The sequence below is a fragment of the Rhineura floridana genome, chromosome 5 (assembly GCF_030035675.1).
Source record: "Rhineura floridana isolate rRhiFlo1 chromosome 5, rRhiFlo1.hap2, whole genome shotgun sequence".
In the NCBI taxonomy this organism is placed as follows: domain Eukaryota; kingdom Metazoa; phylum Chordata; class Lepidosauria; order Squamata; family Rhineuridae; genus Rhineura; species Rhineura floridana.
Genome location: NC_084484.1, coordinates 147,024,191 through 147,049,955, shown reverse-complemented (window position 1 = coordinate 147,049,955; position 25,765 = coordinate 147,024,191). Strand labels below are relative to the sequence as shown.

Below are 25,765 nucleotides of genomic sequence, written 5' to 3'. Positions count from 1 at the left end.
AAATGAGAAACTTAAATGGATGGATTTGCCCATTCCTTCTTCCATGCTCTTAGCAGGGGAAGTTTGGAGGACTGCCTTGAGGTGATGGCCAGGGGTGTAGTTGTCCAGGGTCTCAGGGGGTCTTAGGCCCCTTCCTTTTTTGGGAGCCAGGTTGCAGGAGACTTCCTATGTCTCCAGTGTCCTATGAGCCAATCAACATGAAAGGGGAGTGTGTTAGCCACTGAGAAGAGTCTTACAAGTTGCTTCTTTATCATCTTCTGTTGATTGGAGCCAATCAGAATGAAAGGAATTCCTAATTGTTCCTACTTCAAAAAGCCAAGTTGTGGAGAGTGATATTTCTGAACTGCAGAAGAAGAGACAGTGAATCCTGATGATAACATCCCATCTACATCATTAAGCAGTTTGGTAGCAGCAGGAGATAAAAGGTGAAAACACTGAATTCATACGTTCAAGCAATAACTGACAGTGAGAAAGGACAGTCAAATGGTGACAGTGATAGAGAAGCAGAAAGCAGTATTCAGGCCTGGCCAGATTATTCTATAATCTTAGAAGGTTGTATAATTTTAGAAGGGGTGTGTGGCTGTGAAGGGGGCATAGATATGACTATTGTGAAGTGGCCCTCCACGTCTGAATTTGTCACTACACTACTGGTGGCAGCTTCTGATACTGTATGCTTCGTGCCCTTCCTCCATCTGTGTGGAAAGCTTTGGAAGGTGGGTGGCTGGGGGCAGTGGAGAAGCCACAGCAGGGTTGCAGAGGAGGCAGTGGGGCCAAAGAAGAGAGTCTGTAGTCTGGTTGGAAATGTGCTGCAGGCCAGATTCGCTACATGAGGCAGTGGTTCCCCACCCCTGTCTTAATACAAGGCAGTTTAAGTCAACAAAGTAACTCTTCTAATAAGTAAGATAGACTTGTTGAAGCCTGTTTTGTTAGTACAACTATTTTAAGCATATTTATCTTATCGTCTTAAGCTCTGAATTCCTCATCTTCTGTGTCAGGGGCAGCTTGGCATTGAGAGAAAGGTAGGAAGACCTCCAGTTATCTCTGGAAGCAGCCTCCAAACGTGCTCCCAGAAACAGTTGGAAAGCTTCCTTTCTGCTGCGGGAGAAGAGAGCTGTGCTGCTGCATGTGTTATCACTGTTCACAGAGATACTAGCTGAGGCCAGAGCAGCGTGGGTCAATGGGGCTTTGATAATCAGGTGGTTACTGTTTTCTTTCTGCTTGGCCCAGATGTAGCATATCAGCTACAGCAGAGGGGTGTCAGGTGGGAGAAGAGCAGATTTGTGGGTAATGGATGTGCCTGCCAGTACTTTTGTGGGTAAAGCAATCTCCGATGCCGAGGAACCTCTCAAGCTTGAGTGGCTCTCAGCTTTACTTGTCGCATGTGTGTGCCTATTTAGAGCACTGCATGATGTGTAACCATGTACAATCAGATGTAAAGATGACAACAGTCCTTGTTTTCTGTCAATCCCCCTGCCACACAGCACTAAATATGCTTATATTAGCCAAGGCTTTTGCCTGCTTTGTTAAATTATGCAGCCATGAGAGTGGCTGTATACTATAGTCAGCATGGATTTTTCACATTCCACAATGTTAAATTGAAAATACCCTCCTATGCAATTCTGATGCTTCCCATAAGCTCATTTAAAAACAAAACCTTACAAAACTTATAGTCCTGAACTCAGAAATGTTTGTTTAACAACCCTCTAAATTTTCATGGCGATACACAAAGCAGTCAAAGAGACTCGAGAGTTCAACGTGGAAAAAGCGAGAAAAAAACACTAGACCCCTTTTGGACTTTTTCTGACAGAGTTCTCATAATTTGTTGAAATTAATTAAAAATCAGCCATGTTCACAGAGTACCTGTAATCCTATTACTGACCTTGCCCCATACTCTGACCTTCAACTTCTGCAATTTAAAAGTTAAAAAAATGCCTAGCTGATTTTTAATTAATTTAAGAAATTGTGCATTGTACTGAATGATAGTGTCGGGCATGCTCAGTAAGAACCAACTGTCAGTGTTCTAAACGCCAGACTCACAGCTGCTTGGCTTGCCTAATCAGAGGGCCACACCCACACCAGCCCTTTATTCCACTTTAGACAGTCATGGCTTCCCCCAAAGAATCCCGGGAAGTGTAGTTTATGAAGGGTGGTGAGAGGAGACTCCTATTCCCCTGACACAGCTCCAGTGACCAGAGTAGTTTAACACTCAGGGCTCATCTAGATGACTGTAAAATGTGTGACATGATCGCTTTGTGTTTTCATTATTTTTTGGCCGTCCATATAACACCGCGCGCTTTTGTGCATTTTTGCACGGTTAAATCCGCTCCTGCAATACCGCAAATCATACGATTTGCTTTTTTAAACCAGGAATCATCCACTGTACCTTCAGGCACTTGGATGCAATACCGCGGACTTTACAGCTGTGGCTGTTTGATGGATGGTTCTTGGGCGGTTCCCCATATCCCTTCCCTCATTCTCAGCCAATCACGTATTTCCACTGTTGCGCATGTACGTGAATGTCCGGGGAAAGCCTGGGAAAAAGGAACCTATCAGAGCAATGGTGTTGGGGGGGGGGCCTGCAACTTCTACTGTGCAGATGCAAAAAAGCGCATTTGCGCAGAAGCAGCAACAGCGGTTAATTTTTAGCCATCCTGCAAACTGGGCAGCCACTCAGGGTGAGATCTGCAATTGTGGTTGTTTGTAAACTTGTTCAAGGGAGAAAACATCTTTGCCTAACCTCCACCTCCCACCCCTCACCCCCTGCATCAAATGCTCTTCTTGAACATATTGGTCTTTGCTTCCAGGCATCCAGAGTCGAGGGAGAGGGGGGAAGAAGAGAAATAGAGGCTTTCCTCTTGGATTACAGACACTCATGCACCCTTAGTCAATTTCGCTTTCATGCCTGCAAGGCTACTCTCTTTGAGTCTTGTCAGTTTCAACCACAGCCTGCAGGTTCTCCGCAGCCCAGCTGAGCAAAAAAGCATACAGTCACTTTTGCGAAATATTGCAAATACAAGCAAAAAACCCACAGGAATTATTGGCATATAAGTGGTTTGCTAGAGCGTCTCAGCCACCCGCAACCATAGAGATTGGTGGTCTACCTTCCTAGACATGACACATCATTACTTGCTGTTCTGGAGAAATAAGTGGAATTGCAATCATGTGTATCTCCAGAAACGTTAAAGGTAGAAAAGCATACAGTCGGTTTTGCGAAATATCGCAAAGACAAACAAAAATACAAGAATTACAGGCATATAAGTGGTTTGCATGTTTCTTTTATCAGAGGGAACACTGCAAAGCCTGTGCTGGTCGCTTCACTGCTGGTCCCCTCCCCTTCCTCCCCTCTGCCCCTCCCACGGGTCAGGTTCACCTATCCTAAACATGATTGCACAGGAGTAAATCCCATTGAACTCAAAAAGCATGCAAATGATCAAACCTGCCCTCCCCTCCTCCTCCCTCCTATCCCTCGTCGCTTTCCCCTTCCTTCGCCTCTCCTTCCCCCTCCCCCTCCCCTTCCAATCACATTCTTCTACCCTCCACCTTTTGCTCCCCTCCCTCTCCTCTTCCTTTCCCTTCTTCCTTTCTTCCTTTCTCGTTTACCAAATTCTTCCAAGCTACACAGCAAGTGGATTGGACTGTGAAAGACCAACCCAAATTGTGTTTGCATTTTGACAACTTTGTAGGGCAGTACAATATCTCAGAGAGGAGATCAGGTCTCCTGCTCCCCTGGTGCATTACTATAGCTGCTCAATTTCCCTGCTTTTTAAAGTTTGATCGAAATATCTGTGGGCTATAGGTAGGTTCTTAACTGCAAGTTTTTTGCCTATTAGTGAATCAATATATAAACAAAGGGGGATTCTTAAGATACCCGGTTTAACAAGTGCCACTGCAGTTGTGCATTCAGACTAAAAAGTTTATTAGATCAGTGGAGGGCTCTGACAAAAAAACTGAAGAGGCCAAGTGGGCCTCTCCTTCTTTAAGGAAGTGTCACACCCTGTTGCAGCATCTTGAACGACAAACCCCATGATACCTTATGAACAATCCTGCAATGGCCTTTTACAACCAATGAGAGGTCTGGGTCTTGTGATCCCCAATGGCAAAATATGTTGCCAAGGTCATTTCCCCAAAAGAGGGGAAACCGATTGGAGTTCTTCATTGGCTGCAATGCAGGTGATTTATTTTTATTCTTTGGGGGAGGGGTGAAAGGATGGCAAATGTCAGTGGGCTGTATCAGGCTCTTTGAGCATTCTTCATCAGAAACACTGAAATGGCTTTGATTGGTTTTCATGGCAAGCACCAGGCTGCTCACTCCTCCCTAACGGAGTTACGCCTGGAAGAGGTAAGTGTCCCGCAATCCCCCCCCCCAAAAAAACTGGTTTAGTAGTTGTCTTATATTGTACAAGCAACTGGGTTGCTGCCTTCTGTTTGGGCTTCTAGCACCAGAGTGTAACTGATTTGGAAGAGATGAAGTTGATAAGGTGCTCTGTTTAAAACTTTTTCTGTTGAGCTTGATGGGAAATGATCAGCTTTGGCTTCCGCTCACTTCGTCCCCCCCTTTGCACAAACTGTCTGTCTTGGATCCTGAAATAAGTTAAGAAAGTTCATGGAAGGCAAATTTGCCGTTCTCTTCTCACCCTGTCACCGCAGCCTCCTGTGACCCCCCAAGCCTCCTTGGAGGGTCAGGGGCCCCTCCTAAACATTGTGGAATATGATGGTGGTGGTAGGCTGCTGAAAGAAGAAAGGGATGGGAAATTGCATTTCCTTGAACTTAGGATCCATGCCTGATTTAGGGTGATTTCCCTTTTCCCACAGGCAGCCCTTCCACCCTATCCCATATTCTTCCCTTATACCCTCTTGTTCAGGAGGCCCTCCCTAACTCTCCAGAGGCATTTTTAGGTGGCTTGGGAGTCTGCTGAAGGTAGGAAGAGAGACAACATTGTCCTTCCATGAACTTCCTTTAGTTAATGTTTCTTAGGATCCAAGCTGCTCACTACCACCACCCCAAAACACTGAAGGCTTCATATACTAAATCAGAGACCAATGGCCCATCTAGCTCACTGGCAGCAGCTTTTCAGGGTTTCAGGCAGGAGTCTACCACTGAGTTATACCCACATACACAGCATCACACTGAACATTGCAACAGGGAGAAAATATGTGTGGGGTGTTGGTTGTATGCAAAGATACAGTGTAATGTACTGATTAGAGGGGCTTGGAACGAAATCCCTGCTCATACACTGGGTTTCTGAGGAAGTCACCATCGCTCAGTCCTGCCAACTCTATGGGGGTGTTGTGAGCCAATAAATCAATGACATGGAGCAACTGGATTGAAGGATTGGATACAAATTAAACAAAATCACCCTGTGACTTAAAAGAAGGTCTGGATATGCCCTTACTATGAGTGCTTTCAGCTGCCTTGGGAGGAAAAAGTCAAATTCTACTCTTGACAGTTCCTGAGTGTGTTTATTGTGTTGTCACAGAAACTGCCTAAATTCATCCAAAGAAATCTTTAGCCTACCTCTGTGCTTCAGTGTTCATACCAATCAATAGCACATGCCAAAGTGTATTCTTCCTCACTCTCTAGCCTTTCTGAACAATGTCTTCAAAGTCTGCAGAACTGATTCACCCTCCTTTTTGTCTGTGTTAGGGAAATCTTAACTGCTCAGGCCAATGTTGCTAAGTTCTTTTCTACTTTTGGAAACATTAGCTACTTTAAGTAAGCAAGCAGGCATTCATGAGCAGCTAAAACCAAACACTTTCCCCCTGGATGTATACTACCTTTAGTCTCTGGCAAAAGTTCATTTTCATATGTGAATGCCTTAAAAGATTTCCCATTTGCTTTGGTTTCCTCATGAGCTGAATTCTGATGTAATGTCGCATTACCTGATCAAGTAATATTTGTGTTTTATTTGACCATTATGCCTTGTCTGCCTTGCCAGTTTGTTTGTTTTTTATTTGCAAAAAATGTCTATACTGCTAGCATTAAGAAAAAAATATGGTTATGAACAGCATACAATCAGCAATAAAATTACATTCATAAAACAAATTACAAATCAGTAGATCAGCTGAATATGTCAACGTAACTGGATCACTTCTCTGGGAAAGCCTGAATTAACAGATGTGTTTTAAGCATGCACCTAAATGATAATACTGTAGGTGCCTTTATGATTTTCAATGGGAGTGCATATCAGTTCCTTGTTATTAACAAGTTAAAGGCCAGTGAAATGTCCTGGATGGGTATTTGGAGAAGAGGGTTCCCTTTTCTACTGCCACTCCCACACTCAGCATTCCCACTCCCTCTGCCTCTTACAATCAGAAACCTCACTTTGGAAACAGAGAGCAGATAGGGAGTGAAGTGCTTCAAAGGATTCCATTCTTCTCCCCATCCAAAGGCAGGTCCTCATGTTGGAAGGAGGGGGGATTAATAATTGTATTTCCAGTGCTTGGTTTCTCCAGCCTAGGATCTGGCTTCTCTCCCTCCTGCAAGCTGGCTGCCTACCATCTGTCAACCGATATGATGAGACAAACCATTTAACTGGCTAAATAATAAACCAATAAAGCAAGCAATTGAGTGAGAACCCTAGTTTCAAAATTCACTAAATAATCTAGCAACTTTGAATCTTTCCATTTGGGCTTTTGAATTAGCTGAACTTGACAGGTATGATGTAGCTGCCGTGGACTTTTGCATTGGTCTAACACTGAACTGGTGGAGCTCTCACCGAGCACTGTTACCTTTGGATAGAAAACAATACATTAATAGCAAATACAGTGATTCCTCCCTATGCCCCACCCAGGAACTCAGCCTCTTTCAGTCATTGTGTGCTAGATCAGAACGCAAATGCCCTTTCTCTAGCATTGGTGCTTTGTTTCTAGACCCTTAGGAAGGGCCACCTTTTCCCCTTCTGAAGCGGTTGGTATCCTGGCAGCAGGCTGGCTAATTCATAGGCCAGAAGGAATTTATGGCACAGATAACATGCTTCTTGTGCTTTTGCTGTCCTTTCTGTTGTCAATGTCATTGATGCCTGGAACGGAATATCTTTGGTGGTAACCTCTTAAAACACTCATGCAGTCAAGTGGCCAGAATATTCAAGATTTACTTTTGGTATTTCATATTTCTTTGCTGCTTTTATTGTTACTTTTTGTCCTGGGCCTTTGGGATAGGATGAGACATCAGGTTGTATTCAACTAAGTTGCACTTAAAGTAGAACCACTGAAATTAATGAACCGAAGTTTAAATTTAATGAATTGCCTTCAAGTCAATTCTGATTTATGGCGACCCTATGAATAGGGTTTTCATGGTAAGAGGTATTCAGAGGTGGTTTACCATTGCCTTCCTCTGAGGCTGAGAGGCAGTGACTGGCCCAAGGTCACCCAGTGAGCTTCATGGCTGTGTGGGGATTCGAACCCTGGTCTCCCAGGTCATAGTCCAACACTCTAACCACTGCGCCACACTTGCTCTCTAAGTTAGTCATGTCTAATAACTTCAGCGGGTCTGCTCTGAATAGGACTAGTGTTAAATATCAGCTATACGCTCAAATGGCTTTTAAAAATTTGTTTACCTGTGTGCAAAAATTATCCTGGTCCAGTTGCCAAAACCCCTTTGGGTAATAAGCAGGACATTTAAAAAAAAAAACTGAGAGGACATTGAAGAATGGTTTACTTACAACATTGTATTCTTATAGCGTGTGTGTCTGTAAAGAAGGCTCTGGGAATATCAGGTTTCTGCTGCCTTTAAAAAATGTTTCCCAGCCAAAGCAATGATCTGCCAGACATTTCTCCTACACAAAGGAGAAATGGAATTACAACATTTATTATTAACTTTGCTTCCTGATGCTTCAAGACTGGAATGTAAAACATTGCAGAAAATCTCACAAAAAAGGGTTCTGCTCTGGTCAAGTTGTTAGCAGTATAGTCCTCTTTTTCAGAGCAAGATTGTTCCCCTGGTGCTAATGTAAGTGAGTAGAGTTCTTCTGTGTGTGCATGCAGCAGGCTGGTGTGTTTCCAAGACTGAACTTGAGAAGTGGAGATGCCCAGGTTAATTGGTTAGGAAGGTGGCTGCTTTAAATGGGCACTGTCACTTACCATAGATAGACACAGACTACTGGGAACTTCTCCTGCACAAGCCCAATTGCATTTAATGGAATTCTCATTCACTTTTCATCGTCTTATTTCTTCCTGAAGTAAGATGTGTGCACAAAGCCAGATAATCATGTGTCCTGTTAAAACACCACAATTCTGGTTTATGATACTATAAAAAGTAGTAATTTTTTCCTGTTCTGTAAATGGAAGGTATGTGTGTGTGTGTGTGGGGGGGGCTTTTCATGTGCCTCTTTGTGCAATGAGGACTACTCTGAATCCAAATTGCAGGATTTCCACTGATAGAACCTCAAATGTGTTGAGGGCCAAACAACATGTGATGCCAGTATCATGCAATTAGCAAATGCATGATGGCATTTTTAAAAGCAAACTGCAGCTACAGAGGGCATGATCCCTAATGAAACCGTGGGAGGCAATGGGTTAAAGCCCACCTACCCTCCATGCCAGGTTCCAATCCAGATCAGCTCCCACTCTTACACCTGCAATTTATTTAAAAGCCAGTCGTTCAGTCACTGCATGATTACCATTTTATCCACTTTGGCCCCAAGTTTCCCAATTATTCTGCTAGAGTGTGCTCCCCAGCGATTTGCATAAATGTGATTAAATGGCAAAATAGCAGTGAGCAACCTTCATTCCAATATAGAATCCATTTAGATGTGTTGGATTATTTATCTGGACGTATAAACCAAATCTGAAGTTTTGGATATCCAGTCCTTGACAATTATAGATATAAGCGGAAGGTACATCAAGCAAATCTCATCGTGACTGTCTTCCACCTGGAAACCTATGCCCTTACTGTGGGAGGCTGTGTGGATTTAGAATTGGCCTCTACCGTCACTTACGGACCCACCGTTAAATACCTTATCTCGGAAGTCAATCTTACTTGGCCACGAGTGATCGCCAATGAATGACCATTTTATCCACTTTGGCCCCAAGTTTTCCAATTATCCTGCTAGAGTGTGCTCCCCAGAGATTTGCATAAATGTGGTTAAATGGCAAAACAGCAGTGAGCAACTTTCATTCATTCCAATTTAGAACCATTTAGATGTGTCGGATTATTTATCTGGATGTGGAAACCAAATCTGAAGGTTTAGATATCCAAAATCAGTCTTTGACAATTATAGATATATATTCCTAGCCCTTACTATTAGTGCATATCAGTAATATCATCAGTGTACTCCAAGGCCTTGAAGCCTTTGCAAAGGCACCAGCCTGCACAATGCAGATAAAAAAAGCTTTTCTCACACTAATACTACATCAACTGTGCAGACTGCAGACCCCACAAAAGTCCTTAATCCCTCTGTGCAGATGTTCAGAAGAATAACTGTAACTATAGTCTCCATATCAGATCCAAAGTAATCTGGAATTTATGTTCAGTAGCGCCTTTTGTGGAGATTGAGGCCTGTGTGGCATAGATTATGCCCTCCCAGCTGGCCCCTGAGGATGGCTTTTTGGGGCCAGAGAAATTTACACTGCATAGGCCACAGCTTTTGCAGAAGCTTTCTAATTCCTTGGTACCTAGAATTCTCTGCGGTGGTTCATCCACAAGGTTGCTAAGCCCTAGGGAATGTTGTAGACTTGGTCAGAATTCTGAAGTTTGGGATATCCAAAACCAGTCCTTGACAATTATAGATATATATTCCTAGCCCTTGCATATCAGTAATATCATCAGTGTACTCCAAGATTCAAGTAAATACCCCCAAATTGACCTCAGACACCAAAATCTACAGCCCAATTGTGGATTTCCTGGTACTTGACTGCTTTGTACATCCTTGATTTCTTACACAGCTTTTTTTCTGTGTAAAAAAAAGTATAAATGGCAAACAGGCATACAAGTTTGCCCCATGCATATATACTTTATTGATTTATTTCCTTATTTATAGTGGTAAATGCACCCTTCATCATATTAATCCTAGGGTAAGATACAGTACAATGCATACCTGAACCAAGTAGGCCAACAGGACATGAAATACCTTAAAAAAGACATAAACACATACACAACAACTCTAAAAAATAATTCATTATGCATCAGGTGATACATTGGCAGCAACTGACTACCATAACTACCCCTTGCCGAAAGCCTGAACTACACATGTACACATGCTTTTGCTACACAAGGCTGATACCCATGTAGGAAAGGCATCCATGTTTGAAAACAATACATTAACCCACAGAAACAGTAAACTAGGGGCTTGTCCACACCGGAGTTTGTTGCTATTTACGTTCCCATTTAATTTGCATCACCCACATAATGTTACCCTGTAAATTTGGGTTTACCTGATAATGTAAATAATCCAATTAATTTGGGGGAAATCAGGCTCTAAACTGCTCCACTTGGGATTGCCGACAATTTTTTTTGATGTTTTGGGGTGGGTGGATCAATTGTCAGTTTCTGCTACTCCCCTTTCCACACTCATTGCTTCCTCCATGCTTTCATTTCTTTTCCTGCCTGTGTGCATGCACTGTTGGTATTTAATTGGCATAATAGAACCAACAAATTAGAAGGTAAGGACAAACACAAAAGGGAATGCCTTCTGGTATGAAAGGGAAAGACTGAAGTTGTTCTTCATACACAAATTTATTTATTTTATTGATTTATTAAATTTATATTCTGCCCTTCTTCCCAGAAAACACTCTAAAACATCTTTTAAACAAATGACTTGAAAACATATTAAAACAAAACATCTTTAAAAACATATTAAAACAAAACATTCTAAAAATATCTTTTTTGAAAAAACAGCTTTTAAAACGTTGAAAAAAGCAATTCCAGCACAGAAGCAGCCTGGGATAAGGTCTCTACTTAAAAGGCTTGTTGAAAGAGGATGGTCTTCAATAGGTGCCGAAAAGCTAATAGAGATGGTGTCTGTCTAATATTTAAGAAGAGAGAATTCCAAAAGGTAGGTGCTACAACACTAAAGGTCTGCTACATATGTTGTGCAGAAAGGACCTCTTGGTAAGATGGTATCTGCAGGAGGCCCTCACCTGCAGAGTCCAGTGATAGCTTGGGTATATAAGGGGTAAGATGGTCTTTCAGGTATCCTGGTCTGTCTAGAGCTTTGTACACCACAACCAGAATCTTGAACTTGGCCCAGTAGCTAACGGGCAGCCAGTGCAATTCTTTCAGCAGCTGATTCAGATACGCAGGTGTGGACTAGTCTGGTCTAGTTCAAAAGGGGAAAACATGGATAAACATAAAAAGCTGCCTTCAGCCAATGCTGTCTTGATAGAGGAAAACTTATACAACTTGGTGCCCTCCAATTGCCATCAGTCCCAGCTGTAGTTCAGCAACATCTGGAGGTCAAAAGTTCCCCACACCTTGGTTAAGCACTCTAGAAATAATAAATGGTGGTGGCAACGGAAGCCTTGGTTAGAACAAAGCACTTGTCGAGAACAGTTCTCTTTCCTCATTTTGCCTTTGCTTTGCATGCTTCTCTAGAGCCGTGTGTGTTTGTGTCTCAGAACCAGCCTTTTCCCAACATAAACAGATGCAAACTCAGCATACGCTCCTCCTCTGTACTCCCTTGTTACCTTTGCTACGTTTACCTGTCAGAAGCAGTTGTTGTGTGTGCCTTCCCCATCTGTAGCCCTGCACGTGCTATTTAGCTTAGCAAGACAAACCTGTGTCTTTGATCCTCCTCTTGCATCTTGTGTACCAAGAGCCAGAGAGGTGTCACTGTCTGTCCTGGATTACTCCAGGCAGTGGGAAGTCTTGGAAAGTGGGCCAAGGAGGCAGTTGGTGAGGAGATGGGGAGTGGAGGGAAGGGAGAGGAAGGGAGCATGTTGAGTTTCTCAGCAGGGAAGATGGGAAGCTCCTTCTCACATCTGTGCACCTACTAAATCTGTCATTGCAGGCATATATTAAAAATGATATCCTGGGTAAATGAAGTATGTTATCTTGGTGCCTCTTTCTTTACAGGTCTAGTGAGTCCTCTGGAGGTGTTCATGAACACAAGGAGTGTAGAAGTTGCTCGAGGCCAAACTGCGGTCCTGCCCTGTACCTTCACCACCAGTGCTGCGCTCAATAACCTTAATGTCATCTGGATGGTCATTCCACTCTCCAATGCCAATCAACCTGAACAGGTACCAAACCCTTAGTGGAAATACAGAATCTCTTGCCTCGTTTCCCCCCCTTTCTTTCTTGGTTTAATTTAAGGTATGTTTATTTAAAGAATTGTTATTCTGCTCCTCAGTGCAAAAAAAAGAAAGAAAAGAAAAGGCTAATAGAATGGCTTACAAATTAATCTAAATAAGAGAGGGCCTGCCCTTGGGTTTGCAATCTAGGGTTTATGTTCTGAAAATATGGCAGGTGGCCAGACAATAGCCACAGATGCTTTTTGTTGTAATGTGTGAGTGGTCAAACATGAACCTGAGAAATATGTCTTGACAAAGCTCTGGGAAGGTTCTCTACTTTGTGTTTCTTAGACTTGTATCTTAAATATTTGTTTTTTGGATATCTTCTGCCTATTTGCTTATGAGCATTTTGAGGACATAAGAAAAAATGGCCCTTACAGGTGCTTGACATGGCAGATACCTGGAGTAACTGGGCTGGTAGACATGGAGGCACAAAGGGATAGTGTCGGCAATGATTTCCTTAGATTTTTTCATAAACCACTTAGAGGTCTTTACATTCAAGCGGTATAGTCAGGGATAATTAACATTGTGCTCTGCAGATATTATTGGACTCCAGTTCCCATCAGCCCCAGCCAGCTGGGCCAATGGTCAGAGGTAACGGGAGTTGGAGTCCAGGGACTTCTGGAGGGCACCACATTGGCTATCCATGCCCTAGACTGTAGGAGCTCAGAAGACAGAGGAACTTCACAATACACAGTGGGCCTTCTAGCCTAAGCCCTTTGGTGCCTAACAGACCCTTTGTTGTTGCTAAGGGAGAAGAGCATATACAGTGACTTATAACTCTCTCGATATAACATCCAGATTATCAGGTATAATACAATGCTGATTAGTGAAAGGGCCTAACTCTGGAAAAAGGTGTGTGGCGGGGGGTGGAGGGTGGGAATCATTTAGTTGTTGCATTAATTTTTGTTCCTTTATTCATTTATTTGCTTTCCATTCTGTTTCATAACTGATTTGGAGCTAGTTTATTCATTTTCATTATTCCTTTTTGCTTTTGATGGGAGACACAGCCAGTTTTCTGCTGCTTTTAGCTTTGATGCTTTCCAACAACATGCTTTCCTACTTGTAGGAAATAAAATGAATTCCAAATGAAAATCTAGTTATTTCTCATTTGTTTACATTGGAGTCTTTCTGGAACAGCTTGTACAGGTCATAGAAAGGTTATGGGGAGAAGGGGAAGAGAGGGAGCAGTTAGGCTCTGACTAGGAGTCTTTTTTTTAATTTAACCACACTTGCCAAATTTCAGACAGATAGGACAAAAGGTCTCAATTTTACAGGCAATTAATTTGTTTCATTTTCATTCATTTTTAAAATGAATGCACACTCCTCCGGAACAGGCTTTTTCTCACTGTCATACTAAATAATTAATAATTAAATACCTAAGAAAATCAGTCTAAATAGATTTAAATAAAATCATACACACAAACACACACCATTGTCGGTAAAAATGCTGCTTTTTGTTTTTGTCGTGGTTTATCAAAACGTATGACACAAACAATTGTAAAACACCACACAAAAATGAATCTTGATGCAATTGTGCATACGAATGCATCAAGACTGCCCAGTGTTGTATTAAAGCACTCCTGAACATCATGATTATGTGTGTGGGGCTGGCTGTGAAGGAACTAAAAACTGCAGGAAACTGACCATGTTCAATGCTCTGTACAAAATATGAAAATAAAAAATTTAAACAGAGGAGGATTCCTCATGCATTTGTTCCACTTTGGAAACCAGACTATGTATTTCAGAACTCCAAAATCAAGAGGAAGGAGATACGAAAACATCCCTGCTTATAAGTCTCTTTGTAACATTCTTGTAAACAGAAAGACATAAAATAGACTAGGTCTGATTCTTCCCTTTAGGGAAACATTTCATTGTAGTTTCTGTGTATCATTTAAATCTAATGTGCAAATACTTCTCCATGGTAGCAAATGTAGAAATGGAGTGCATAGTAAGTACCCAAGCAGTCCTTATAGCTTATTCTAGGCTCAAAACACAATTGTTGTATTTTAATTGCACTAAAACCACAGGGCACTGAAGCGTGTGTATGAGTGAAAAGTCCTTATTAAACCATTATTTTGCTTGAGGAGGTCATGTCTTTTCCCCCCCAGGTTATTATTTACCAGGGAGGTCAGATTTTTGATGTTGCACCCCAGTTTTATGGGCGAGTGGGGTTTGCCATGACGATGCCAGCCACTAGTGCCTCCATCTTCATCAACAACACCCAGCTCTCAGACACCGGGACTTATCAATGTTTGGTCACCAATCTCCCAGACCGAGGCAGCCGGAATATTGGAGTCATCGGGCTTAACGTCTTGGGTATGTGCTTTGCTCTAGTAGTCCAACCCCTCTAAGCCAGGAAAAGCCAGACATGGAATACTCTTTTTTCCTTGACACTTGAAACATTGTCTGCCGCACAACAGCATTCAGCATGGGACAAGTGAAGGCACAGATGGGGCAGAAGGTTCAGCTGTGTGAATGCCAAACTAACTTCAGATTGTGGGTGGTTAGATTGGCAATGGAGGCCAGGAGTGTCAGCCTGAAAACGAGACAAGGCGCACATGGCGGAAACTCCCCCTCTCCTTCCCACACTGTAGCAATCATTGGGAAGTCCTAATTTGGTTGTTGCATAGAAGAGAGAATTTCACTTCAAGTGACTTTTCTCATTGTAGCGCAGACGGTGACAGGAAAAAATGCATCCTGCCGATCTTTTCCTCCTATGTCACTGTCACGATTAGGTAAAGAAGTCTAATCAGCATAGAGACCAAGCAAACCTGTGCTCCCTTTGCTCTCATAGTCACCAGCTCCCAAGGTTTCTGCTCCTGTCATGGCTCACCAGGGGTCTGCTCTTGGCTATGAGGAGCAAAGATTCAGGGAGCTGTCTGTCAGCCCAGGAGAAGGTTGAGTTCCAGGGAAGGCAGATCAGGATCTGCAGAACAAGAGGCAGGCATAAAGTCAATTTAGACAGGGGCCACAAACTGAGACAGCAGTCAGGAGGAAATGGAACAGGAGGAGGAGCGGGCCAGGGTCCTCACAAATCAGACATGTTACAGATTGTGGAGCTGGCTCTGAGGCTCAGGTATGAAGGGGCTGGGTGTGTTTGGATTGGCCCTAGGGGCCAGCTGACTGCGGCTGCACCCTATGAAGTGCTCTTGAAGCCTAGTTTACCAGGCTGTAAGCTGGGGGCGGGAACCTCTTTCAACCCATGGCTGGATTCATACCCGGCCAACCTTCTGAGGGCTAAGTTGGTGGGGCTAAAATGTTCCTAGGACATTAGGGATTTTGTTTTTTGCCTCAGCCAGCCTTCACTTCCCTCACATCAACTGGACTGTTTACTAGAGCTGGGTGCAGCCTTCTTCAAACCTTTATTTCCAATGGATGGATGGGACTCACTGACATCCATGGAGGGGAAAGAAAGTCATTTGCTTTATGGTGTGTAATGTATGTAATGGCCTGTTTTATGTATTTTTCTATTTTTTTTAAAAAAAATCCTTCCTTCCACATAGCAGCCCTCTGACCACCTTAGAGTGCTATATGTTTACAAAGTACCTCCCCCGCCCCCCAAAAAAGGTCTGGCCACCTGTCCAAACATAGGCCCCCACCTTCAAGTGGTTATTCTTTTCCCCAACCAACCAAAGCCATCACCCTGGAAATATTCAAATCTGTCCTACTATTTGTAAACTTTCTTTGCTGTGGGTTTCCCTTCCCCAGTATTCATCGGTTTATGAGCATTCTATGACATCACAACAGCTCGGTCAACAGCTGGGGAGGCTTCTCTGGCCACTTCCACAGAATCCTTTATTGCATGGGGCTGAGCAAAAATGTCCTAAAATGGTAGCTGTGCATGTGGGCCACTGTTTTTTCTCCTCAGAATGATGGTACATTACGATGTTGCATTCTAAGGAATTAAACATGCTGGTTGGCAGCAGTAAAAAGTTGGGAGAGCCCCAGTGAGTTTCTCCCCTGTCTTCTTCACACTTACCCTCCACCAATTTCAGACTAAATTTTCAGAATATGGAAAGTTCACTCCACTCTTGATAACTGCAGGTACAGTCAACAGCAATAGATATAAAAGAAATGTGGGGATATATGTCTGTGGTCCATTTTTGTTATGCCACTATCATTATTTCTTTGTATTTGGTGCTTCCAAGGATATAGTACCTTCTTTTCCCAGTAGTTGTGCTATCTTTTTGCGAAGGGAATAATGTGAAACCTTCCACCTCCATCCAGATAGCAGAATTTGGCTCACAGCAAAAAGTTTTAATGATATCTTTATTGTGTTAGCTGGTAGGGAGCTACAGATATTGTTCTTCCCCACAAAGGACGCTAATCGAAGATGGCCACAATTAAGTCAGCAGTTATGACTGAGCTGGCTCGACAGCTGCAAAAGCCTTAGCAGGTGACCTTGCCTGTTGCTTCCTCAGGCAAGCTGTTCTTCAGCTATCTGTATCGTTTGTCTTCTCAGCCTGCCTTTTTTGCTTTTTAAAAATGGTCCATACTCCAGGGCTAACACTCTATACTGGTCACAAAAATATAGACAGACAGAGAGAAAAACTGCTCATCCATTGAACACAGCTCCTGCTTTGCCATCTTTTCTTGTTGTAGTTCCGCCATCTGCCCCAGTCTGCAGAATTCAGGGCTCTTTGAACATTGGCAGTGACATTACATTGACCTGCAATTCAGAAGAAGGCATCCCGCATCCAACCTACTACTGGGAAAGACTGAACAGTGCTCCCAAGTTGCCTCCGACAGCCACACAAGGTGACCATTGCATTCCCACCTTTTTATTTTCCATTGCGGTTTGTCTAGTTTTTCCTTTGCCAGTGAGGTCACAATTTTATGCGGTTTGTCCCAAATTGCTGCCTGATTGCCTACATTTGAAAAGAAAAAAAACCCCAGCAGATCCAAGGAAGTCATAGAGGAGAGGAAAACATGTAATGTTGTTATGATGAGTGCAAAAGCTCTATAAAAATAACAAATAAGGAGGAAATACTCTGTCCAGTATAATGAAAGCAACTGAGCCTATAGATCACTGGGTGCCCTCTAGTGGAAATTCCAATTATGTTTAAAATGGATACACACCTTAGTGCAGGGGTGGTGAAACTTTTGGGAAAAGCGAAAGTACACTGTAGCTCCCCATGAGGCAGTATAGTTTTGTCTTTAGCCTGTTGAGCCTGGGAGTGCAGTGCAAAAGAGGCAGGCCTGAGTGCAAGGGTGATGCTATGCCATAGTAGTTTGCTTGCAGAACAGTGCTGCAGCTTAGCTATCCTTACTTTAGATATGCATGTTTCATGCCCATTGGAGATGTGAATTAATGAGCCTTCTAAATCTTCATCCCTTGTATTGATGCTGGTGGTGCCAGTCTAGTCTCTGAGTGAAAACAAGTTGACAGACACTGAAAGTGTCTTGCAAAGCGTGCGCAGTGAATTTGAGCACATGGGTGAAACAGTGATGGGATCAATGCAAAAGCAACCATGTCTTGATTGTTTAATATGGGATTTTTATTATTATTTCAATTTCTTACTCGCCCTTCACCACAAAGTCCCAGGGTGGGCTACAGCAATTTAAAATTCAATATTAAAAATAGTTTGAAACAAATGACGGTCACAGGAATTCCCGTGCAGCAGTCCATACACATCACCACCAGTTAGTCGTCTGAAGTTAACAAGTGTGCTTCAGTTCCTTGTAAGAACAAGAGTTAGCTTGTTGATGGCCTTTGATGGTTATCTTGCTTTATTCTCTTGGTCCTAAACTCTTGCATGTGTAAAAAATCATAATCTTTAAGAAGAAAATGTCCATTGTAAGCTCCTTAAACACTAATCTTATCTGTGTTGAATGCTTTCATCTGAAGGTTATTTTCTAATTTATCTCTTAATAGTCTTGCAATAGAATTTATGATTTGCTGGATTTGCCTTTTCAAGGCTCTGGTTGAATTGCTGTCTTTCTCTCTACTACCACCCCTTCCATCACTAATTTAATTTAGATCTTTTTCTTCCCTCCCATCTAGACCAAGTTCAGGGAACAGTCATTCTTCGCAACATTAGCACTGCATCATCAGGACGTTACCAGTGTGTGGCTTCTAATGTCATTGGAAGCAGCACCTGTTCTCTTGAAATTCAAGTAATTGCACGTAAGTCAATTTAAATGAGGGACTTGGAATGGGTTGTCTTGTACAATTCAGCCTAATGTCTTATTGTCCATCAAAGGTTAACTCACAAGTTAGATGTGGGCATGACATTATTTCCTGCAGAAGCAGTGCATTGCCCTCCCTGCTCCAACCCCATAGTACCTCTGTCTTTAAGCTATTTCATTCATTACACAGGTAACGGGAAAAGCAAAGGCATGAGTGTCTTCATTCTGTATTCCCAATCTCCGCTGTAATGTGAGAAACAACAGTAATCGATCTTGTTTTCAGTAAGATCTGTAAGCTTCTCCCCAGACTCACTAGTCTTATCATGAATGAGATCCTTGAGCCCCATTTTTTTATGTTGTTGAAACAGATCGGCGAAAAGCAAAAGTACGTATTCTGTAATTAATGGAACTTCTCTGTATGTTTGGGAGTTTACAGTTAGGAATGAAGCTTCTGCTGGTCCCGCACAATAGATATTTCAGATGCAAATATTTGAAATTGAAAACGGATATTGGAGCAGACCACTTTCATTGCATAAGAAACTGGATTGCCCACCACATACATCATTTGATCCTGCTACAAAAAGTTTTGAAAAACAGCATTTTTTTTTAATGAAAGCTACTGCTTCTAAAAATAATCTGAGAAATTCAATGTAGTAAAGGCAGAGTGTTTTTCCTGCAAGCCAGACTAGACCACGGATGATCCATCATTGGACCTCCCCATGTAATTTTTTTCTCTTAAAAGCAGTGTGTGTGTGTGTGGTGATTTAAATCTGGGTGGGAGGGCTCTAAGCCTTCCTCCCAAATTGTGGACCACATCCAAATGGACACCTGCATGCAGGTGCCCATTGTGCCCATATGGTTTTCCTTCTGCAGTTAATAGCTGCTCTGGCGTGTATGTGTCTATGTGTGTGCTTGTTGGATGAGCACTGCAACACAAGGGATAGACTCCCTCCCCTGCACCACAGCCCCAGTGCAAATGGATAGGCCTCACAGCTGCTTTCAAAAGAAAACAACATGCAGAAATCCAATCCCAACTCTTCTTTGTAACATCTAGGTTGGCCCTCAGAGTTGAGACCTCTGATATATCTGGGAAGCCATTCACTTTATTTGCCCATTCCCATAATATCCCAGCCCTTCAGGCATGTGCAAAGGCCCTAGGCATGCTAGGCCTTTTGTTTGTGCTTGAGAGTGGATGGAACCAGTCCACTCTGCCAAAACAAACCAGGCAGGATGAATTCTGGAATGCACTCCTGAATGTACATATCCAAAGGCCTCTAGCGTGGCAAGAATTTGAGGAAATAGTGACCCACCACCATTCTGCATCAAAGGCATCAAGAGTATATGAGGCAGCATCTTAGCACATTCTGAGCAAATCCCTGAGCTGCACTCAGCTGCCACATCTCCATGCCATAAATTTCCAGAATATGATGGGTCCTGGGAAAAGACAAACTCCTTACTACACAGAGCTCTCTGGTCTATATTTGAATGGGCCAAGAATCCACTGTAATGCCGAAGGTCTGGTTCCATTCTGAAAATGCTTCTTCTCTAGCTGTCTCCTAGGGTCCCAGACTGGATAGTAGTTGGCTGGTGTGATGGAGTGATAATTTTAGGTGATATAAGGTATCGAGCTAGAAAATACTACCAGTCTCTCCAGATGCTCAAAACTTGTTGAGGCTCAGTTGAACTTGCTCCACATCTATTTACTACTCAGAATTCTTATGTCTTCCATGTTCCATGCAGCCCATCCCCGGAGCATTGGCCTGATTGCTGGAGCTGCAGCTGCAGGGGTAGTTGTGCTCATTGTCTGCATTGTTGCAGTGGCTGTGACACTCTTTTACTGGAAGAACAAACACAAGGAGGAAGAGGAGGAGGAGATTCCCAATGAGATAAGGTTTGGCATTTGAAGTGACATTTCTCTGTCCCTTCCTTCCCCTGCTGTCAAAGCAGGGATGTCACAGTTTAAGCTATAGAAGGTGGAGGGTAGATCCCATAATTTATTTCCAGCTGAGCTGCAAGGAAGCTTCCTCTATCTCAGTCATAGTAAGATTTTAGCATACAGTAATCTCATTCCTGATCCTTTCATTAGTGGTAGTGACCTGGCCATTAAATACAAGGTCAGCTGCACCCATAATGTCTTATGTTACCAGGAGTGGCATGTGAACAGATTCACCATTCCTGGTAATATAAGAATTGATCAGTAGTGGGAGTCAAAGGCAAGTGTTGGACTATTTGGGAAGGATCCCCATTTACATACCCATTTCCCACAAGACGCAAAAGGCTCCCAGGAGTGCATGACCAGCATTGCTCATTTCTACCATCCTTTGTAAGTCATCATTATGTTCTGTCAGATCTCAACCCTAACAATCTGATGCTGAGATACAAGCACAGAAATTGGAAATGTAAGATTTAAGGAGATCACAGTTGTGACATCATTCAGACAAACCTGGCATCGTGGTGTGAATTAGTTGCTTTTTTCCATGCACCCCACCAGTGCAAGCTGAGGGAATGTTTTTGTTCATGCTAGGGATGGGGGTGTTGAGAACAGAGCACAAATACAGTAGTAATAATGGCCTCCTGTTTCCCTAGGGAGGATGATCTGCCACCCAAATGCTCTTCATCCACAAAAGCATTCCACGGTGATGCTTCCTCATCAGAGAATGACACTCTCACTTCATCCAACACGTACAACAGCCAATACTGGAATGACCCCAAAGCAAACCATGCCACAGACTCCTTCAGTCGCCTCCACAATGATGCACGCCAGTCCTTTTCCCGCTGTGGAAGCACCAATGCCCGCTCTGTCTACGCCAATGGAGGCCACTCAGCTCCCCCTCCACCCAAGACATTGGTGGTAACAACCAATACAGCCCCCTCTCCACAGGAGATGGCTAGAAGCAATGGCTCAGTGAGCCGGAAGCCAAGACCCCAGCACACTCGCTCCTATGCTGTGAGCCAGGCAACGCTGGAGAGGATAGGTGCGGTGCCTGTCATGGTGCCAGTGCAGAGCCGAGCTGGCTCTTTGGTGTAGGAAGTGGGTGTGGTTCTAGGGAAAACAAGAACCTGTTGTTGCACTGAGTGGGGGGTGAAGACTTGGCCAAAACAAAGAGACCCTCCTCTTCCTCCCTGAAATGCATTGAAGGGGATGATCAAGCCTCTCCTCTGTGCTCTTTCCCCCACCCCAGTCACTCCCCACTGGTGTGATGGTTCCCCCTTGGCTTTCCAACCCTTTATGATCTCAGGGGGCTCCTCAGCTGTGGCTTGGTGTGCCAAGGCCAAATGGAGGGGCACACAAGGTGTCACAGGGGGCTGCTGCTGCACTTGGTTTCTAAGCTCTACCTAACATGAATGGGGAGATGTTACCCCCGAGGATGGCGAGTGAGGTGGGGTTTAGAGAGCCAACAGTCAATGGATGGGCCATTAGAGGGGAAGACCCAACCGCCTTAAGGATGGCACATTGGCTGCTTGGCTCAAAATGGATAATGTAGTTGGGGAGAAGTGGCGAAATGCTGGTCTCAGAAGAACAAGTCAGGGAGAGAGTCACAAGACAGGTGAAGGGAGGAGGGGCAGAATGGGAATTGGTCTGAGAGCTATATTTTATTCTTTCGTTTGTTCTTTCCATCCCTCTCCTGCTTTTCCTCTTTCCCAAACTGAATGTTCTGTAACCCGCTTGCCCCAACCTTGCACTAGTTTTTTGGATGCTTCCAGCATCGCCTTGTCACCTCCATGGAAACTCTTTGAGTGCCACCTTGGCATTGTTCCCAGATGAGCTGCTTGGTGCCAGAATGTGCTGCTGCTGTTTTGCTGTTGTTGAGAGGAGGAATTTCTGAGGGAGGGAATGGCGTGGGGCAGAAAGCTGAAGCCTCCATTGCTTATACAAAGCTGTGCTGTGTTTTCCAGGTGCGGGGCTGACATTTTTCAAACAGCTGGGCTTTGACGCATTTGCATGGCAGGGTCCTGTCCCCTTAATAGGGCTATTTGGGGCTGGCTTGCATGGCCAGGCTGACTGTTGAATTCACACATTTGAGGCTTCATATTTAACCTTCCTTTTATTGGCTGTTTTGGTCTTCTTATAGTACTGGGAGGGGGGAAGGAGAGAGAGAGAGTGTGCAAGGAAGCAGTGAGCGGCAAAAGGGTGCCTCATGGTGGCATTGGCCCCCATTTCCCTCCTTGTGGCGGGGCTGACTCTAAGTGGCACCACCCAGTGGCAGGCTGGCATGAGGCCCCATTGCTTCTGTCTCCCTGCTTGCCTGCCCAACTTGACAGGGTTCACTTTTGCAATTTTCAGTAGCCTTAATTAAAACTGAGGATTTAGAATTTTCAAAAAAGCAAGCAAGGGTCTGTTCATGCCCTGGATGAGTTGTGAGGGCATTTCCTAATACCTCGAGAAGGCAGAGCCAAGGGACACCTCACTTGAGTCCCACTGTCCACACCTGCCTCATCTGTAATGCTGACACATCCTGATCTCCTTAAAGGGAAACTCGCCCCTTGGAAGCTCTTCTTAAGAGGCTTTCCTTCTCTGCACTGATGGGGGGAAAAGACATCCTTCCGATCTAACCCCAGCACTATGTGAGCGGGCAGTTTGTTTCACAGGCTCCCTTCCACCTTCCAATATGCACTGGAAATGGGGTTCCTAGAGATGGATTTCTACTGCTCTTCCGCTTGCACTCTGCCCTCCCTGACTTCATACTTTTCTTCCAAATGGGCACAGAGGCTTGCTAGGAGAGCTCCCTGCCCAGGCCATATTTCCTTCTATACCCACGCAGCATCATTGCAGAGAGAGTCCTTCAGGTTGCACTGGGTTTGAAGCTTAGCTGAGATTCTGTGCCTTCTTTGTTCTCCTCCTCCCCTCTAAGTCCCTCTCCCCCCAAACCACATACACAACTTGCTTCATTGACTTCCGAGCACACCAGGTAGACAGATGGGCTGCTGAATTTATACACGTTTTCCAGGGAGCAGTCTCTCCTCATGTGCTCACTGCCGGTTGGTTTCTCCTTTCCATACTTGGAGAGGTTTTTGGGGGGAGCAGTTTGGGGGGATGGGGGAAGAGATGCTTTAAAAAACAGCAATGCAAAAATAAAGGGGGTAATAACACAGACATGCATTTTCTCTGCTTTTATAACAACAAGAAATTAGGACATTTTCAAGGGATGCTGCCCACAGCACCACACACTCCAGTGCTCAGAAAGCTTTTCTTTGTTCTACCATTCATGAGACTGTTCACTCTCCTCTTTCTTTGTTCTTTCTAACTGTCTAAAAAAAAATTCAATAAAACTTTTATTCGTATAAAAGGGGAAAAGATTGTCTATGGATTTTGTTATTTATTTGCTGTGATTATACTAGGGGATGGAAGAGAATTTTGTTGGGTCCATATTTTCTAACAAACTGACCTAATATGCACCTCCCAGGCTAATACACAGATATCAGAATGCGATTATTGCAGTTTTTTACTTCTTCCAAATTTCGCAATGCAGTTCTCAGCTCACAAAACATACCAAACTGCATACATGTTGTGTATTTTATCTCTTTAGAAATGTGTACATTGAGATAAAGTATGTATTTAAATATGTATTTTGTAATAAAATACGTATTTAAGTACATATTTAAATACGAGTTTTCATATGGATTTAAAAAAAGATAAATGTGGAAATGGGGTGGAACAAATTTGTGAATAAATGGATGCAAATATGACATGTATCAGATACATAGTGATCTGTTTCTATTTTATACCCTACCCTTCCTCCAAACAGTTCAGAGCAACTTAGACTTAAGGGAGCGATCATAGCTCAGCAAGAGAGCACAAACTTTGCATGCAGAAAGTCCCAAGTTCACTCCCTGGCATCTCCATCAAGAAGTGGATGATGTGAAAGACCTCTGCCTAAGAGCCTCCAGAGCTGTTGCCAGGAAGGGAAGACTGTACTGAGCTAGGTGGGGAAATGGCCTGATCTGATATAAGGCACCTATTCACTAAAGAAGAGCTTTCTGGAGGAATCTTTTTTTTTTTTGGTAATCTTTGTTGATTTTACTAAATACGCAAGAAATCATTCTTGAAATTACAAAGGAACAAAGGCATATCTATCCTTTCAGCATTTAGGTTAATCAAACAAAGGTCTAAAGAAATCTTAAAAAGCAATCCAAACTATAGGAGACCAGCATAATTCATGTTGCCCTAATTAAGCCGGAGTAAGCTATTGCAAACTCCTTTTAGAAGTGAGGCTACGACCAGCTGAGGTGGTTCCCAAGCCTGTCAAGAGAGAGCACAAGTCTTTAAAATAGTTGGACGTACACCATCTTTTTGCCAGTGTAACTTCCACTGGGTTGCTAGGTCATGTGACGAAGTGGAAAGGAGTTTGGAATAGGAATATCTCCCCTGCCTCATCCTGCCCCTGGAAGACCCTGCCCCTGGAAGATTTACCCAGTCTTGCCTGAACTGGCTGAGATACCCCAGCCCTGGCTGAGGAGGTGGAAGACTTAAACCTGTGTATTCCTGGCTGAGTGGGAATGGGGGACTTCAGCTGGCATAGGTCCAAGCCCACCTCATCCCAGCAGACCTTGGGTTTGGATTGCTCCCTTAATGTATCATCAGGGCTTAACCAAGAGAGCACATCATCCTCACTTTGCACAAAAGCACTCAAGAATGTCAAGGATAGCCCCAAAGAATTCCAGGCATGTACACCTGGCCCCTTACAAGTTAAGACGGTCTGCTGAAGATGCTTTGGGCAGGGGCTGATATTTTATATGGTTTGCCATCCTGTTTAGGATTGTTTAGGAACAGACTGCTCCCATTTACCCCAACTGTTCTATTTATTTACATATTGTTGCACGTCACCTAACCCCCTGAGTCTTCCAGGGGCTTCTGCGCTTACCCAGGGTTTGGTTTCATTGGAATGAAGGTCAGCGGAGACTATGGTGTCTTTATGATATGTGGTTTATTTGCACACATTCACAGCCTGAGGATAAGGTGGAGGAGTTCAAAGTATTAGCAGTCCAATAGACCTTGCTTTTCCATCAGGCTTATTATAGGAGGCATCCTGAAGCCATCATACAGGGAGAAGGCTTCTCTGCATGTCTCCCCTGTTCCCAGCTTCTCAGACTAGCTAAAAACACAGGCCTCTCTTAGAACCAAGGAATGAGGGGTGGGGGTGGGCTCTCCTGAAGAGTTTCAATAACAATAGGATATCCCTGGCCCATTAACAGACCCATTAGCCCACCTGGCCACTCTATTAGATTAACAAAGGAGACTCATCTGACCAGCAGAGCAGGTTTCTCAGCTGCAGAGCCCACCTCCAGGTGCAGGGTTCCAAATCAGAGTTAGAAGGGGCCTCATAGATATCATCTATCTCAACCCCCAAACCCATATTTTAAAGATGTATACCCTACCTTTGGATCAAATGCTCTTCAAAGTGGTTTA

General features: G+C 43.6%; 1 protein-coding gene across 3 annotated transcripts in view; it reads left to right on the top strand.

Moving 5' to 3' along the window:
- IGSF11 (immunoglobulin superfamily member 11) overlaps positions 1-23,653 on the top strand; it is a 300,570-nt gene extending 276,917 nt beyond the window's left edge. For 2 of the 3 annotated variants that reach the window (XM_061629549.1, XM_061629551.1), the window contains exons 2-7: positions 12,011-12,174; positions 14,337-14,544; positions 16,831-16,986; positions 18,233-18,355; positions 20,098-20,248; positions 20,944-23,653. In XM_061629549.1, coding sequence (XP_061485533.1) covers positions 12,011-12,174; positions 14,337-14,544; positions 16,831-16,986; positions 18,233-18,355; positions 20,098-20,248; positions 20,944-21,385 — 1,244 coding nt within the window. In that variant the 3' untranslated portion in view covers positions 21,386-23,653. Of the gene's footprint in view, positions 1-10,972; positions 10,992-12,010; positions 12,175-14,336; positions 14,545-16,830; positions 16,987-18,232; positions 18,356-20,097; positions 20,249-20,943 lie in introns of those variants that run through there. The other variant, XM_061629550.1, reaches the window with a different exon arrangement.
- Positions 23,654-25,765: the final 2,112 nt, after the last annotated feature.